The sequence below is a fragment of the Periplaneta americana genome, chromosome 5 (assembly GCF_040183065.1).
Source record: "Periplaneta americana isolate PAMFEO1 chromosome 5, P.americana_PAMFEO1_priV1, whole genome shotgun sequence".
NCBI lineage: Eukaryota > Metazoa > Arthropoda > Insecta > Blattodea > Blattidae > Periplaneta > Periplaneta americana.
This window is the reverse complement of record NC_091121.1, coordinates 124,358,167-124,377,186: the sequence shown is the minus strand read 5'-3', so window position 1 is coordinate 124,377,186 and position 19,020 is coordinate 124,358,167. Positions and strand designations below refer to the sequence as shown.

Sequence of the window (19,020 nt, the reverse complement as noted above, 5' to 3'; positions counted from 1 at the left end):
TTGACTCCAGGGTATCTAGGGGGCACTGCTATGCTTTTGACAGGAATACGTGGCGGAAGGAAGATTGTGTTTTTGACTGATATATTTGACGAATAAGAATAATTTATGATGAGTTGACGAAGTCCTGGAGAAATATTATATCTGTTACTATTATAGCATAAAGTAATACTTTTTCGCCAAATATAAATATTTTGCTTAGGAATGGGTCTATGCAAATGTCCTAAAAGGAGAGTTACAAATCAGTTTTGTTTTGAACATCGTGTGAATGTTTGTGAACATTGCATGGTGACAAATCATCCTAAGGTAAGTTACAAGTACAATTGAGAAAATCTCTTTGTCGACATATGTCATCATAAGGTAGCTGCGTGTAATAAGTGAAAGTGTGAGGTTAAAGACGTCATTTCCATTTATTATTGCAGTGCATTGTTCAGTCGTATCTTCAGTGGCTTCAAGATAGTGACTACAACCCAATTTGTGAACTCTGCACAAAGGAACTGGCAAATGAAGATTGCGTACGACTTATTTGTTACCGTGAGTGTTTCATTCTTTTATAAATATTGACATCGGACACAAGAGGTCAATGAGTAATCTATAGGCCTGACTTGATAATAACACAATAAATTATTATTATTGTGCTGGAAATACTTAAAAATACACCATTGTTCTTTCGCTAATGACGTTGTAATGACTATAGAAATAATTCTAGATACAGTGAAAAATATTGGAAAATGGCAAATACTTCTGGGGATTCTGAGTTTAAAGACATGTCTTCAGGGTGGATAACTAGTCCATCGCTGAGTAAATTTGGTGATAGTTAACCTTAGGGCCTCCGAACATGGGGATTCTTTTATTATAGGATATCGCTTAATTTTCAAGTTTGACAAACGATGACGTCACAACATGGCGGTAGTTACGTCATAACGCAGTGACGTCACAACATGGCCGACGTAAACCAACACGACGAGTAAATAAAACTATCTAAAAAGAATAATCACACAAATTGACGATATCCCAGTCTGGAACAGAGCCCATCCGCTCTTACCCAAAATAGTACCGGTATATCAGCAAAACAATTTCACAACATCCCATTCTGGAATACAACCCATCCGCTCTTATTCAAAATAGGATATCATCAACACGATCCCATTATATAAAAAGCAATAATCACACAAATTGACGATATCCCATTCTGGAACAGAGCCCATCCGCTCTTATCCAAGATAGGATATCAGCAAAACAATTTCAGAACATCCAATTCTGGAATATATATATCCTATTCAAAATAGGATATCATCAACACGATCTCATAGGTGAAATTTCGGCAATTCGACACTATACATGGTAGAGGAAACGCACTTATATAATTGAATTCACAGTATTCGACCTCATGTCACTGAGATATCACCTCAACTAACCCTCTAACCTTCTCACATACGTCGACCTCATGTCACTGAGATATCACCTCAACTAACCCTCTAACCTTCTCACATACGTCGACCTCATGTCACTGATATATCATCTCAACTAATCCTCTAACCTTCTCACATACGTCGATCTCATGTCACTGAGATATCACCTCAATTAACCCTCTAACCTTCTCACACACGTCGACCTCATGTCACTGAGATATCACCTCAACTAACCTCACATACGTCGACCTCATGCCACTGAGACACCACCTCAACTAACCCACTAACCTTCTCACATAAGTCGACCTCATGTCACTGAGATATCACCTCAACTAACCCTCTAACCTTCTCACATACGTCGACCTTGTTCAGCCCTCCGTTTCACTCCTCTTGGGCCAGCAAAGCATTCCATAGCCAAACAAATCACCAGTAGCACAACTGCTCACGAATTGAACAAATAATAGAATGATTTAAACACTATCCAAACACATGCTTTACCGGTACGCCATTCAAACCTCATCAGTACCAACCACCAATAAAATTTACACTTATACCAACCTAACCACAGGAATCCACAGTGACCTCTATATTTACCCGCAAACAAAATGTAACTCTACTAACCGATGATGTCAATCTTATGACTTACCCCATTCCCCAATCTAGCCAACATATATTCTCATAAACATACTACCGATATCCTATAGTCATATAGACCCCGAAAATGCCCGCATTTCTACTAGGGTGTGCTCCCTTAGTCGAAAGTCTCAGTTTTTAGTCGCTGAGACCTCGTCTTTATTCGCTTCTAACAGCTACAACTGAAATTGAATTGTCAAGGATCACGAACATGGATGTGAGAAGTCGGATTTGCTGGCAGAACCGACTGGTGTCCTGTCAGATGGCATTACACAAGATGTTTGGCTATCGTTTATTGGCAGACCTAACAATTGGAAGACCTACGTTTGCGAGAACAGCTATAAATCTTGGAGTCGGATTAGATGAAAGGGTCCAATCCTTGAAGCTTATGATTAGAGCTCGACGCAATAGGCGCTAAAAATCTTTAAATAAGCAGGTATATAGACACTAAAAGAAGTTCAAGATAGACATTTATATACGTATACTATCCAGAATAATAAAGATTGAAGTAGGTACTAAATTATTGATCACTTTGAAACATACTTTAACATGATTTAACAGTAATTATAGAAATAGCCTTATATATTAAATTCAACTATTCTCTTTAACAAGTCGGCCTGGGTAGCATAGTCGGTATAGCGCTGGCCTTCTGTGCTCGAGATTCCGGGTTCGATCCCAGCCCTGGTCGATGACATTTAAGTCTGCTTAAATGCGAGAGGTTCATGTCAATAGATTTACTGGCATATAGAAGAACTCCTGCGGACAAAATTCTGGCACACTGACGACACTGATACAACCTCGACAGTTGCGAGCATCTTTAAATAAACCATAATTTAGGTGTGTGCGCGTGCATGCGTTTTTTTTTTTAATCGGAAAAAATGTCATATAAACATGCGTCCTATTCTCAATATTTTCTAGCCCCTAATTTTCGATTAATATACACACACCTAAACTGGGCTCTAATCTTAGAGGAAATGCCACTGCCCCTGTTCGGAAGCACGCCCTATTATTTTTTTTAAATGCTCCCTAAGCATGGTCTTCAGGTACTAAATATTTTTTTTTATGGCAAACCCTGCCAACTGCGTTGCTTATGCAACCAGAATGGTATTTCCTATTTGCCTATACAATTTCATTATCAATCCCTAGTAAATTAGGTGGAGTAATTGCATTAGGTATCAGTACATTTTATCTTAAAATACTATTCTGAATTAATAGGCTATTAAATTTTGGAGAATTTTATTTCTATAATTATTTATTAATTAAAATTTCCTACCAACATAGGCTGCCAGAAATGATAAAGTATAATTTACAAACTAAGGTGTTAGATTTTATCCTCCTAGTAAAACATTCAAATAATTTGTTACGTATAAAAAAATTGTAACTTAGGCTACCTGTTTATGACAGTATTGATATAGAATTATTTTGCAATCTGTTGTGAATGCCGGATCATTATTTATCCATTGTTTGTAGAGTGAACTCAATGAAGATGGTAATTTCGGCATGACAGATTTTTACACACTCCTACTCCAGTAGGAAGAAAGCAACTAAATTATCCAATAATTAAAAATTGATTTAAAAAAATAAAGCCATCTGTTTTGTGTTTCATTGTTGGGAAGTAATACTGGTATTACAAACCTCCTTAGATATTTTTTCAACAATGACTCATACCGTACTGGTGAACTCAAGAGTGTGAAACATTAATTGCAATAACAAAAATAATGAAATGTGTTGGTGTTATGGTAGCAGAAAACCGTGAATATCAGTAAAGTTGTCATTTAATAAAAAAAAAGGCATAATAGGGCCTTAAGCTAGAAAAAAGGCAGAAACAAATAATGTAGGCAATTATAGTCACTATAAAATTAATATATTTTGTTCCAGTAAGCATAGAATGTACTTTATATATATATACACACAAAACCTACGATTCTAACTGAAGGAACAAACTAGATAAATGCCATACTCTGCTTATGATGATGATAAAATGGAAAATACTTGTAGGCCTGTATTAAAGTTGATAAAGCATCCACTTCTATAGCCTAATCTTGCTTGGTCTGAAATGCCAGACAAAATGATATAACCCAGTGATACTGTCATCATTTTGCACTATGCAGGAAAGTGAATATTATCGATATACTAAAAAGGATATACAGTGCATTTCAAAAGTCACTAATTTTTTCTGCTACAATTAAATGGAATTATTTTTTTGAAAAATGCTCTGACACGTCAAACAGTATATTTTAAGACACTCTTTTACAAAAACAAACCATTCTTGATATAATTGTTGTGAGAGTTGTGACATCATCGAAAACATTTTTCCTTTGTACCATCTGAAAGATTTTATTATTCTCCATGGTTACACAAGCTATCAATTGTTTGTTTTATACAACAAATGTTGCTATGGTAACAAAATAAATAGTTGGCTTTCCTGATGTTATGGAAGCAGTTTATTTGTAGAAATTAACAGAAAATAACGATGTTATTAAGTGAAAGTGAGAGAATTGAGATTTTAATGATGATTGGGTACGGTGACAGGAAATGTACACAAGATGTGAAGTATATCCATATCGACCTTTTATTTATCAACCCACGTGAATAGAATACAAAACAATTTCAATGAAAATGGACATGTGAGAGATGTCCAAAGATCTGGTAGACCATCATCAACTACTGAAGAATTGGAGCTAGACATTTTGATAACAGTGAAAGATAATCCACATTCTTCGCTTACTGAATTGCATTCTACATTTGGTGTATCGAGAACAGCCATCTGAAGACTGCTACGTCATAATAAATATCATCCTTATAAAGTACAGTCCTTGCAGGAGCTAATGGAAGATGACGGAGGCAGAAGATTGTAATTCTGTGAGGCAGTGACCACCCTCTGCGATAGAGATCCCAATTTCATATCAAGCTTCTTTTCTCTGATGAATCTACATTTTGTTTAAATGGAGAAGTGAATAGACAAAATTGCAGATACTGGTCAGAAACTAACCCATGCTGGATTAGTAGAAATTCTCACGCATTTTCCCCAGAAGATGAATGTATGGGCAGGGATTCTAGGATACAGAGATGTGGGCCCCTACTTTTTTGATGATACACTTAATGTGGATCAGTATTTAGAATTTTTGCGTGAAGAGTTAATACCAGCCCTTGCCGTTGTTCACCAAAACCTCCAGGATCCAGACTTACCTAATGATTCCATCTGGTATCAGCAAGATGGGGTTCCTCCTCATTATGCTGCTCCAGTACAGCAATATCTGAATGAAGTGTTACCTAATAGATAGGTCGGAAGAAGAGGATTTGTGGAGTGGCCTGCAAGATCGCCGGATCTTTCCCCTCTTGATTACTTTCTGTGGGGTTATTTGAAATGTAAGGTATTTGCTATGAAGCCTGCTGATATTGATGAGTTGAAAAGAATACGAGTGGAGTGTAGAGAAATACCACCAGCAGTTATTGAAAATGTTAAACAAGAATTTGTTCTGCATCTTTCATATTGCCAGATCGTAAATGGGCAGCATTTTGAAAATTTAATTAATTGAACATTTGCTTCTGTAACACATTTATTTTAACTATTTAATTTGTTACCATAGCAACGTTTGTTGTATAAAACAATATTGATAGCTTGTGTAACTATGGAGAATAATAAAATCTTTCAAATGGTATACAGAAAAATATAGGGTGCCATTTAAAAATGTTTCCATGACATCACAACTTGCACAGCAGTGATATCAAGAGTGGTTTATTTTTGTGAAAAAAATGTCGTTTAAAATATAGGCTACTGTTTGATGTGTCTGAATGTTTTTTGGAAAGCATTTCCATCTAGCTGTAGCAGAAAATATGCGTGACTTTTGAAGTGCACTGTATATACAAGGCATACTAAAAGTCTGAACAATCCAAACATGATGTGTCACTGATCTTTGACCTGATGAAAACTTGCTATCTTTCCATTCATCTACCAAAAAACATAGCTAAATGCAAGCCATAGAAAAAGCCTGAATAAACTAAACCTGCCTATAAAATTTACCAACCTAACCTGTCACTGATCCTTGACCTTACGAAAGCCATACAGGAGATGTAGATGCTGCTGAATCGAGTGGCAATTTGAGGCCTGCAAGGTTGTGCTGGTGGATGTGATGTATCACACATTTATCACTTCATTGTTTTCTATTATGACATGTTTTTATTATTATTATACAATATGAGGACAATTTTACAACTATAAAGTAATGACGATGATATGACATACACTAATAAACAGCATTTTATCACTACTCATTTTTCCTTTAATGCAGTGCAGTGTTAAAAGTATTTTCAATAATTTTTAGTTCTCAGTGCTGCTGTTGGCTTCAGATTAAATTTCTGACGAGGGTGCAGGATCTTGATGAACAAAGAATTTCATTGGGTATAGGTCCACTTCTCTTCCTGGACTACTTATTACACGATCTGACAACACCAAAAGCATGTTCAGTGTATCTTCATTGTCTCTCTCCTCGAACTTTTTCGAGTATTCCACAGACAGAAAAATTTTCTGGAGTTATTAAGCGCCTATTGAGCTTCTTCTGCCAGTTCAACTATGGAGACTAATGAAGATTTTTTTTTTTATTATCTGACCACCATGCAATAATGCTTCATGAATGCTCTGAGGCATGTAATACCAGCTGTATTCTTACAAATAATTTTACTGTGTCCAGGCTGGTAACTTCAAAAGCTTCACTGTTTACTTCATAATCACAAGAAAGTGTCTTGAGAATGATACTGGAATGCTTAATCAATTCTTCATTCACACCAGTGAAGTCAGAACTTAAAATTGGATTAGTAAAATATCATCTCGCACAATTTCCATAATTAGTTGTGTCAAATCCAGGCTTAAAAATATTAACCAAAAGACCTTTTTTTTTTTTTTTTTATGGAACCTTTCTTGAATATTCTTGGTGGAGGCATATTGTTGTTTTGTTAATTTATTACCTATGTAAAAAGCATGGGCTTCATTTACACTGATTTTAGTAGAGTTCTTTACAAATCTGTAATTTTGCGTGTGATTTTATGTATGTCTCTCTTTCCTTCTGAACGTAGACTCATTTGACTCGCAGACGCTAATTTTTCGGAGCTAAGGTTTTGTGCCAGATGTTGCACTTTTCTTCTTTTCGAAGATTCAATGCAGTCTGCGAATGATTTTGAAGGACGACCAGCATTAGATGACAAGTCAATTATGGAGGCTCCTTCTATATTTTGTTCATATAAAATAAATTTCCCTCTATCCACTTTTTTTTTTTTTTTTGTGACTGAAATTTTCTCAGGATCGGTGCAAGAAAAATTAACAAGTTTCTTTTTAACAATACTTTTAACAGATTATCTGTAAGTTTTCAAATCATATGTTCCAGCAAGTAGCTAAATAGTTAATCACTTCTTTCTTATTTGTCACTCATCTGTATGAAATGCAAAACATCAAAAAGATTTATTACCATTAAGTACGAGAAAAATTCGTACTTAATGGTAATAAAATAAACTGACTAGTTCACACTAGTCATGTAATATGCAATCAGGTGGGCGAGACCTCATTCATATTCGATACATCAAAAAGATTGTTTTGCGATACCTATTCTGACAGCACTAAAACTAGAAAAAAAAAACCAAAGTTGCAAAAAGTTGCAGCTAGTTTTTATATAGGAGAAAGAATAAGATATTTGGCTTTAGTCTTTTGAAAAAAATTTAACCACTGGTTGATAATTCTAAACTTCTGGGTCAAAAAACTAGTCAAAACTAGAAGTTAAATAACAATAATTTCTCGAGCTCGGCTGTAAGATACACTGTACTTCTAACTTATTTTGCAACGTAAGGGCTGCACAAATAAGCGTAACTATAACAAATATTTGATCCTTAGAAATTATAGTAGGTCTAATTGAAAACTTCATAAATCATGAAAATATGTGATACTCAATTTTTGTATTTTGCGTGGCCAGATAGCGAAAAAAGGACCACTGTGCGACACCCACAAATTGTGAACTTTTGGCTGGTAGTATTTGATTGAAATGCATACGAAAACTAAGGCAATCCATCTTGATTACACAACTTTTAATACTATATCACTTAGGAATAAACTATATACAGTACATATTACTTTCATGTGTTAATTTGAATTAAGTTTAAAAATACCTTAGTTTCCAGTACCTGAGTTCTGAAGATGGCTCCCAAGCCAAAACTAGTCAACTAAGATATTTTTAAACCTAGTTCAAATTAACACGTGAATATATATATATATATATATATATATATATATATATATATATATATATATATAGGCCTATATATAATTCCTAAGATAATTCATTTAAGAAGAGGGTTGATTTAGGGAGCTCCACTTTCTCCTGCTTTGTACAACTTGACAAAGGATCATATTCTGAATGAGTTATCAGAGCATACAATAAGTGGTGAATATGGTTACAGTTTACAAGAAAATTTGCCTATACTCAGTGTTTTAGGGTACGAACACGTTGACGATGGTGGACTAGCTGGTAGAGTAGCTGGTAGCGGTAGTGGGGGAAATGAATTGCTAGAATCATATGACATCGCACACGTTGACTCATGGATGGTCGCTTTACTGCTAGCTTTCCAGCATGCTGTAAGCTCCAAGAATGGTTTCAGTCATTCTTTCAAGCTTGCAGCGCAAGTCTCGGCGTGGAGCAGAGAGACATTGGAGAGGTGGTTTGTGGACCAGATGTCAATGATGACTTGTGTAATTAGTAGAGACGACTTTTATCAATTATTTGTGTAATTCGTGCTTTTTAATTTATACAAATTTGTATTCTATTTTAAATTACGCGCATGTGATTTAGTTCTGGCGTTAATTGGCCGTAACTCGGTAACCAGTAAAGATTTTGAGGAGCGGTAACTTTTAAAACGAATTTCCATTCTTACTCAACATTTTCCTCGCTTTGACCTCCCATCTAACGTGAAAAACGAAAAAGTTTACCACTTACTGGAAATTTTTTTCTGTGAGCAGATCACTTCAAAGTTAGTATTTTTTTTTTCTCACTTTTAAAAACAATATTTTGACTTCGAATTGTTTTCTATGCTTCCCTTGGACATTGACCTATCAATACAAAAAATTGCAGCGCGATTGTTTGAATATCATAGATGCTACGACGTGATAAGTTAAACGGAGCAGGAAATATCATTCTTGGCTACTCCGACTATCAGCCAGTGGCCTGTCAAGCTCCGCCTTGAGCATACCGCTTGCTTCACTCGTGGCGGGAATCCTGTGTCAGTGGTTGTAAAGTTTTAAAACACTGCACACATTGGATGTAGAAAAACGTATTGCTCGTGTGTTCGAAAGACCTGCCACGACATTAACTTTTCATATAGATTCAAAACTGGAGGTAGAATTTAATTAATTTTTTAATTACAAACTACTAATGAATTCGGATGAATGGACATCATCGTTCACCAATAGGCCTGATTTGCAGTCTTCGACCTCATTTCAAGAGTTTAATCGCTTTCTTCTGTATGTGCCTTAATACCATGAAAAATAAAAAAAATAAACAAATAAATAATAACTAATATCAATCAAATTATTGAGAATGTTCACTAGGCACTATTTTGTAAGAATTGTACAGTTTATCTCAGTGTGAGTATAAGCCGTTCTTCCTGCAAAATAGGATTCCCTGGCAATTTTTCCAATCCTTCTGTATGAAATCTTTGGTTAAATGAGAAGATAATCGAAAGTTTCGATTTCCACTCTCGGGTAGCTAATGCATTTTTCTGGAAAGTTCCGCAGATATTTAAAAAGATAATATTCACCAAACGCAACCCGTATTTATAGGATGAAGGGAACACTCTCGAGAAAAGAATTCTTGTAATAATAATCACTTTGATTCTGCATTGTCTAATAAATCAAATTCGTCCTCACTACTTGAATCCCTTGCGATATCAAGTCTACACAGAGATTCCAAGGAGATGACCTAATCAGCTGTGAGTCAGCTAACAGATTAAAGCGACCTGCAAACAAGCTCCAATTTGTGCACACCAAGCTTCCTTGTCTTTCATAAACACTGCTAGCGGAGCCTGCTAGCTTTAAAGCTAGGCGCCAACGTGTTCATACCCTTAGGCTTTGCTGACGACACAGTTTTAATTGCAAAAAAAAAAAAAAAAACTTGAATAGTGCTTTAACACTATTTACAATGAATTTGAAAGACATGTTGGTTCAGAAAAGTGTGAATACAATTAATAAATATATATATAATAAATTTTCAGTCAAATACACTTTTCAAATCAGATTTCCATAATAACAGGAATAGATCTAAATTTGCTACTCATCTTATTGATTCAGGCCACGAAATTAATAGTATACAAAACACCTTAAAAATTTTAAAAGTAATAAATAATTCACACCTTATCAACACTGCAGAAGAGTTTTTTATTGTAAAAAAATCAAGACCCTAATAATCCATTATTAAATGAGCAAATACCAAATTTACGTAATCCCCTATATCACTTAATAAAATAACATGTTATCGAATAGTCACTCCTGGCATTCCCTCTCAGTTATCCGTCCATACATCATCACTCAGTCTAAAACATGTAACGTCGGGTGAAACACGCCTCCTTGTCTGTATGCAAACAACTGAACAACTATGTAAGTACAAATAATAAACTTTAAGAAACGCTGATATCAGCTCTCACAACCTTTTCAAAATTAATAATAACCTATTAACTAAAATATTTTCAGACAAATATGGCATTCACCACGACGAATTAGACTGCGTGCTCTTCTACCATCAGCATTTGCATCACAGTTTTCTCCATCTCTTTTAAATTCATACATTATATTTAACATTTTAACATAGTTAATATCAAACTGTACAATTTAATTTTAATGACATGATCTAATGAGAATATTTAGCCTTTAATTGTATAAGGTTAACATCATGCTGTGCCTTCTCCTTGTCTTATATACATACGAGAATCTAGCATCAGTGTTCAGCTTTACCATGTATAGTTTACCTTAAGAGGCACGAAACTTATATAATTGTAAATGCCAGCACGTGCATTACTTACTATATTATTAATTGTTAGATCAACTTATCACCTATTTTTAAAAATTGTTTGCATCTTATGCAAATGAAGATGACTTTTTAAAGTCGAAAATATTAGTGACTTCGTATTAAATATTGTGATGTAACAGATTATCTGACCTCACAAATTGAAAAGTGTATTTGACTGAAAATTTATTATATATATATATATATATATATATATATATATATTTATTAACTATTTACAATGGCAAGAACTAAATTTCAGCAAATTTGTCTAAATTTAAATTTTCAAAAAATTAAGTACTTAATATTTGTAAAGGAAATTAACAAAGGTACACTTTTGAAACCTGACATCAATATTGAGTTGATAAACGAACATGAAAACATTACATATTTAGGAATTACTTACAATGGTTAATAATTTTAGATATACAAATTCGATAATGAACATTTTTGAAGAACGATTACAGTGATTAATTTTTTCTCCATTACTTCGAGTGGATCAAAAATTAAACATAGTTGATTATTCAATATGGCCCTCACTTGTTTATTTAATGCTGTCAACATCCTTGAATAAGATGCCCAGATTATTTGTTAAAGGGTATTGATATGCTCCTGAAATCTTATTTCAAACAAATTTTAGATCTGCCTCATGACACACCAGATTACATGGTGTATAGTTCCCCATGCATTCAATGGTGTAATAACTGCTTTATGTTGCAAACCATTAGTAACTATCATTTTATTTCATCAAGAAATCTAGAAGCTGAGGCTAATAATTGTCTTAATAAATTCGACATAAAAGGAGAAAAATTGTTTGCATAGACTCAAAAAAATAACTACTACAATAATACTGAGAAATATATTAAGAGGTGAAGAATACAAGAAATGGTGCACACTCAAGCAGAAACTCAGAGGTGTGGCATTATTTCAGGAATACACATCAGCTAACCATTGGATAAAAACAAGGGATTGTCTCTTTGTATCCGAGTAGACGAAGGCAATTAAAATGATAGGACAAATGTCAAACGTGCATGCCATGCCAGATCAGTTTCAGGAGGCTCCCAGTGCAGACATTGCACTGCGATAGAAATCTTATCCTACATTCTGGGATTCTGCCAATATGGAAGTCTCGTCCAGAATACTAGACACAAAGCGACGCTGATATAACCTCTGCAGTTGCGAGCGTCGTTAAATAAGACATAACATTAACATTAATACTAGACACAATGCGGTATGAAAACTTATTGCTAAAAGTCTTCCTTCTACGAGGTTCACCAAGAAGTCCACTGTCTTGCAAAAGATGAAAGTTCTCGGCAAGTTAACATCATTGCCATTGTAGGTAAATTTCATCTTTAATTGTTGTTAGTGTCAACTTTTCATTATGAATTTGTATATTGGCAACATTGAATTTGTATATTAATAATATTGGCAATATTGCAAATAAATTTACGTGGAGATGGCTGACAACCGGCTAAGTTTCATTTCATGGTCCTTCTGAGCCCGGATGGATTTGCTTCCTAATTGCAAGGTAATCGACATACAGTTTACATTATAATCATCTATGTAAAAATCTACATGATTAATTGATTACATTAGTAATTAGACTAATACCAAGTGAATGAAAATCAGTACCAAGCTGAACGGAACAAAACGACGCTTGAGGTACAACTAACGCCATCTCTATTTCAACTTGTCAACAGGCGCTATTTTCAGTCTAAAGCCACAACCTCTCGCAATAAAAACTCATTAATTTCTTAACACCATCTGTTAATGAAATACTAATTTACAACGTCTTGAAGCCAGCCCCATCAACCAGGGAAGTTGTAAACTAAATGAAGGATAATAATTTCAAATGACCATTGTAGAAGGTATTTATCTAAATAACTACATTATGCTCTCATCATTGTTGCCACAACACAATAGAATAGACATGGATGATACCAACAGACGAGTATTGACAAAAAAACGAGGTATCTTGAAGGCTTCTGTAACTCGTATTCAGCAATTTGTGAACTCTGAGATAAACACTGCAGATGTCAACCTCATTCATGTTAAACTGAATAGACTGCTTTCCATTAACGAAGAATTCAAGCAAATCCAAGGCGAACTAGAATTACACGATGATGAAAACGGAGAAGTTCATGCTACCTATAGAATAGAATTCGAAGACATTATCGATCTGCTCGAGGCTAAACTGAGAAAGGCTTTCAATGGTCAAAATACACATGTGAAAGATGAGGTACCAACTGAGTTATCGCATGACATGTCTAGAAACATAAAGCTTCCTAAAATCAATCTTTCTATCTTAGCGGAATTTTAACTACCTGGTTACATTTTAAGGATACTTTCGAAAGTCTAGTGGTAAACAACAATGACTTATCCAACATTGAGAAATTTCACTATCTGCTTTCCTCATTGCAGCTGAATATATTAGGCAAATTATGGAATCTCCGAGTAAACTCAGCTCAACCGAGAGCGAAATACGTCAGCTAATCAACACGTTCCAAGACATTATAGATGCTCTGAATGCCCTAAACGCCCAACCAAGTATCTTAGACCTACTTCTTAACGAACTCATGCTCTCTCGCTTAGACAAAAAAATAAGGTTAGAGTTTGAAACAGAACATGCTCACCTCGAAGCTGTAGGATTCAAGAAACTCATTAGTTTCTTAGAAAGACGTTGTTAGACACTGCTACTTTGTCCCTCTGCACAACTGCTTACCACAAGTGTGAACCATCACCCCAGGCCTAGACCAAGGATTGCATCACAACAATCATACATTTCAACTGCAGAGAGATGTTACATTTGTTCAGAACAACACAGACTGTACAAATGCCCAGACTTCCTCAAATTGAACCATAATGAAAAATTCAATTTAATCAAGAACAGTAAACACTGCACCAACTGTCTGAGTCCATTACATATGTGGAAGTCGTGCAATTCCAAAAATGCATGTAAAATATGCAAGAAGTACCATCACACGTTGCTTCATCAAGAAGAAGAGAAATGGGCAACTACCAACCCAAGACAAGCAAACGACGCCATGACACAAAACCCACACACTGACAATTCACAACAATTGTCGTATCACTCCCTTAGACGTGCTCCAAGAACGCGGGTACTTTTGAGTACGGTCTCAGTGAAAATCAAAGACTTTAATGGAGGATTTCAGCTCTTACGCGCTGTATTAGACAATGGCTATCAAAGCAACTTCATCTCCGAGCAAGCGGTGCAACAGCTCAAGCTCAAGAAGAAAAGGACCACTACCATATCCCTAAAAGCATTTGGTGACCTGACTTCTGAAGCTGACTCATCGGTGAATGTACAAGTGCACACGACAGTCACTGACTTTAACTTCAGTATGGATTGTATAGTACTACCCACGATAACTGGTAACATTCCTGCATCATATATTAACTATAAGGAGTGGAATATCCCAAATGAAGTCATCCTCGCTGACCCAGATTTCCACCTGCCTCAGAGTACTCATTTGCTCATCGGAGCTCAGTTCTTCTTGTTTCTAATGAAAGTTGGAAGGAAAACGCGACCAGGATATCTGACTCTACAGGACACTCACCTAGGATGGATTTTATGTGGAGAGTATCCACGATTCAATGAAGAGAGAGACAAGAGACAAGAACCTAAAACACTCTTCATTACATCTGACCACAGCCTAGAAAATCAGATGCAGAAGTTTTGGACCCTAGAGGAAATAAGTCACATAACGTATTCGCTGGAACATAGAAAATGTGAAAAACACTTCAAGGATACTACTGTACGAGATGAAGATGGAAGGTATATTGTAGAACTGCCCATGAGGAAGCAAATTAATCTTGGAAATTCGAAGGAGATTGCTCTTCAACGCTTTCATTTTCTAGAGAGGAAGCTGCAAGCACGACCACGCCTTTGTATAGAATATGTTGAGTTCATGAGAGAATATGAGAAACTAGGACATATGTTCGAAGTTCATTCAAATTCTACATTACGAGAGCCAGAGTATTACATACCTCATCAAGCTTTTCACAAACATTCAAGCAGCACAACCAAAACAAGAGTGGTTTTTGATGCTTCTGCAAAAACCGACAATGGTGTTTCACTAAACGATACTTTCATGGTGAGACCAACTGTACAAGACGACTTATGCTTATTAATCATGCGATTCCGTACACATAAAATAGTCTTCACAGCCGACGTAGAGAAGATGTACCGACAAATAAAGATACACTCAAAACATCAACCTCTGCAATGCATATTGTGGCGAGAAAACCCTCAGAATGAGCTAAGACTTACGCTCTTACAACAGTCACCTATGGCACATCATCAGCAGCCTGTTTGGCCACGCAATGTCTCCAACAGCTGGCAATAGATGAAGCAATCAGATTCCCTCGAGCCGCTTCAGTCCTATGACACGAGTTTTATGTGAATGATTGCATTTCAGGAGCTGATACTCTAGAAGAAGCTCTAAGACTACGAATCGAACTCCAAAGGCTTCTTCAGCTTAGAGGATTCCCGCTAAGAAAGTGGTGCACGAATAGCCCAGAATTACTTGAATCCATCCCAGAGAACTTAAGAGAGCACAAACACGCATTAACCGATAGTGACAGTAGTATAGTCAAGACATTGAATTCGACTTGGCATCCTTCAACTGATCAATTCAGAATCAACTGTGATATAAATTCAAACGCAAGAGGATCCAGCTACTCAAAACATATGGTCTTATCCATTATATCATCGATATTTGACCCACTAGGACTGATAACTCCCATCATTGTTCTCTTCAAGATATTCATGCAGCGCCTATTGCAAGAAGGTTCTGGATGGGATGATCAACTATCGGGGAACTTACTTGATACCTGGAATGATCTTTATGAGCAAATACCTGCTCTTAACCATCTACAAATTCCACGGTTGGTCCTCAGTGAAGGAATAGTGAAGAATATTGAGATACATGGCTTCTGCAATTCATCATAGACTGCCTGTGGGGCTTCTGTATACATAAGATCCGTGAACCGAGAAGGCAAGATCTCACGAGGCTCCTTTGCGCAAAATCAAGAGTTGCGCCTTTAAAGCAAATCTCAATTCAGCGTCTCGAGCTGTGTGGTGCCCTAACATTGGCTCGTCTAATCAAGACACTTTGTGGCAAACAGGGTAGAGGAGATTCAAGACATTGCACCAGCTTCCCATTGGTACCATGAAAAGTCACAGGATAATCCCGCTGATCTTGCTTCAAGGGGGATAAAACCAAAGCTTCTACAAGACTACGAACTATGGTCCAACTGGCTACATCTAGATCCATCAAAATGGCCCTCACAAACAAGGTGCGATCCCTCAAGGATTCCCGACTAGAGAGCTGTAACAACACTTATTGTTATGCTACATGATGATTCATTTTGAATCACTTCTCATCCTTAAACCGACTACTCAAAACTATTGGTTACTGTCTGAGATTCACTTCTAACTGCAGGAACACCCGCGGTGAGAGAAATACATTTCCATTGAAACCACAAAAGATAAGTAATGCCTTCAATGCTTGTCTTAAAATTGTGCAATCGGTCTCTTATCAAAGAGAAATAGAATGCCTCACACAAAACAAATCAGTCGATACGACCAGTAAACTAAAGAGTTTGAGCTCTATTTTGGACCAAAATGGCTACCTTCGAATTGGAGGAAGACTACAGAACTCACCAATTCCCTATGAAACCAATCAACTCATACAGTCTACCTACCTACCTACCTATACCTACACACACTACAACAGCATCACAAGTGGACACAAGAACATCCCAACATACGTCCTGGCGATCTTGTGCTCATAAAGGATGACAACTTGTCCCCACTTTGGTGGAGAAAAGGCTTGATAAAAATGGTCCATCTCAGCGATGACGGTCTTGCCAGGGTGGCTACTGTCAAAACCAGTTCCAGTGTCATCATGCAGCCTATCATGAAATTGTGTGTGTTACCAAAACCAGATTAGTAGTGACTGTGAAAACATAGTCAGAACATTGTATTAGACTTCATCTTGATGTAACTGCTATAGCTACTCACTCCATTAATAATCCTTGCAAAAGGCCACTGCCTTTTGGTGTGGCAGTATGTTAGGTAAATTTCATCTTTAATTGTTGTTAGTGTCAACTTTTTATTATGAATTTGTATATTGGCAACATTGAATTTGTATATTAATAATATTAGCATCATTGCAAATAAACTTACGAGAAGTTGGCTGACAACCAACTAAGTTTCATTTCAGCCATTGATAGAAGAAATGACAGAGCAATTATCGAAGATTCCACTATAGGCTTCACTTTGAAACTGCAGTTAAAGAACCTATAGCAGTCATTCCATGTCAAATCGCAGAGCAATAAAACACGACCTTCTCGTAAATGGTCGAATTTTTTTTCATGAATTCCAGACATCAAACAAGGAGACCCATGTTGTTTTATTTTCACAATTATTAATTATTTGTGTAGTTATGACTATTTGAAATTACGCAAATTATGTGTGCACTGTTACAAAAACTCACTTGGAACTCTGTGTCTACGAATAATTGAGATTTGCGGTTTGGCGCATTTGAAAGACTAAATACAACACTTTTTGTTACTTTAGCCTTATCACAAATAAATTTAAAATTTGGCCTAATTTTTTAATTTATTTTTCAAAGCAAAATTACTATATTATATAGCCAAGTTAAAAATCTGAAAAAATATAGACTTGTTCCCTGATGTATTATCTGTAAACTACTGCATTTATAAATGTGGGATCTGCACACATACATTTGCAACAATTTTTTTTCCGGAGGCATGCACGCGCTCGCGATTCCCAGCTAATGAACTACTTGCAGCCATAGGCTAGAAGGCCTGCCCACGAAAAGTTTTACGAAATCCCCTGATGTCGCCACACTACCAAACACATTCATTCATCAAATGATTAATATCTTAAGGAATAGTAAATATCTTATCTAAAGTTATTTTATTATTGTCAGCTCAGCTGTATGTTTATACTGTAATATAGCGAAGTGTTTACCGATAGCAAGGCTGGATAAGGCAAAAACAATAAAATTTATGGCAGTAAACAGATGGCAGGAGACAAAAGATAGAAGAGAAAAATAATCAGTCAGGGTTTGAATTTCATAGAGTGGCGTGACTTCTATAGAACATGAATGACGGTAAAGATCGCGTAATATATAACAAGTGTTTAAATCCATTTGACCTTCCTAATGACACTTTTAAAAAGAAAAGTACACTAAGATGCATAAGTCGCGATTCATTGATAAAGCTCAATTTAAAGGAGTCTTTGAATGTGCGAATATGTGATTCTTTCTGTAAAAAATCTATCAACTTCCGGATAGGTCAGGTGAAATTATATGTGAAGCAGGTAGTTCTTGTGATATTAATAAACATGAATCAAATGAAAGTGCGGACAGAGAAAGTGATTATCCCAGTTCTTCTTCTAGCAGTTATATGCATACAGCGCTAGAAATCAGTAATATTGAGGAATTAAACAAGAGTTTGATGTCAGTAGAATCCCTTATCGCTCTGAGTGACATCTTCACAGTCCCTGTTCCTCCCTCATGCAGCTCCTAGGCGTGGGCAGGTTCTATATCAGTTTCATAAGCAATATCAGTGGTGGCATAATGGCATTATCAAAGCAGTGTGTACGCTTTAGAAACGATTATTTCATGAGAAATGGGAGGAAGAGTTTTTTTGCTATGTTATGCTCGAAAATCCTATTAGGCATTAATAAATTTAATATACAACGACATTACTCCTTATGTCATAAAGAACATGCTGAATTAGAAGGTAAGACAAATTAAATATTATTTTTTGTACTATTCCGAAGAAAATTTATGATCTTAACATTTGCATAGTATACTAAATACGACATTATACCTTAAACACGCTGCATTAAAAGGTACGAGGAATTAAATGTTGTTTGTACGTAT

The 19,020-nt window shown here is 35.8% G+C and overlaps 1 protein-coding gene across 2 annotated transcripts in view; it reads left to right on the top strand.

The window, feature by feature from the left end:
* Positions 1–19,020, top strand: part of LOC138700145 (zinc finger protein-like 1 homolog) — a 119,452-nt gene continuing 100,432 nt past the window's right edge. Inside the window, exons 1-2 of one of the 2 annotated variants that reach the window (XM_069826529.1) lie at positions 1–303; positions 420–531. In XM_069826529.1, the coding sequence (XP_069682630.1) occupies positions 202–303; positions 420–531 (214 nt within the window). In that variant the 5' untranslated portion in view covers positions 1–201. The remainder of the gene's footprint in view (positions 304–419; positions 532–19,020) is intronic. The other variant, XM_069826528.1, reaches the window with a different exon arrangement.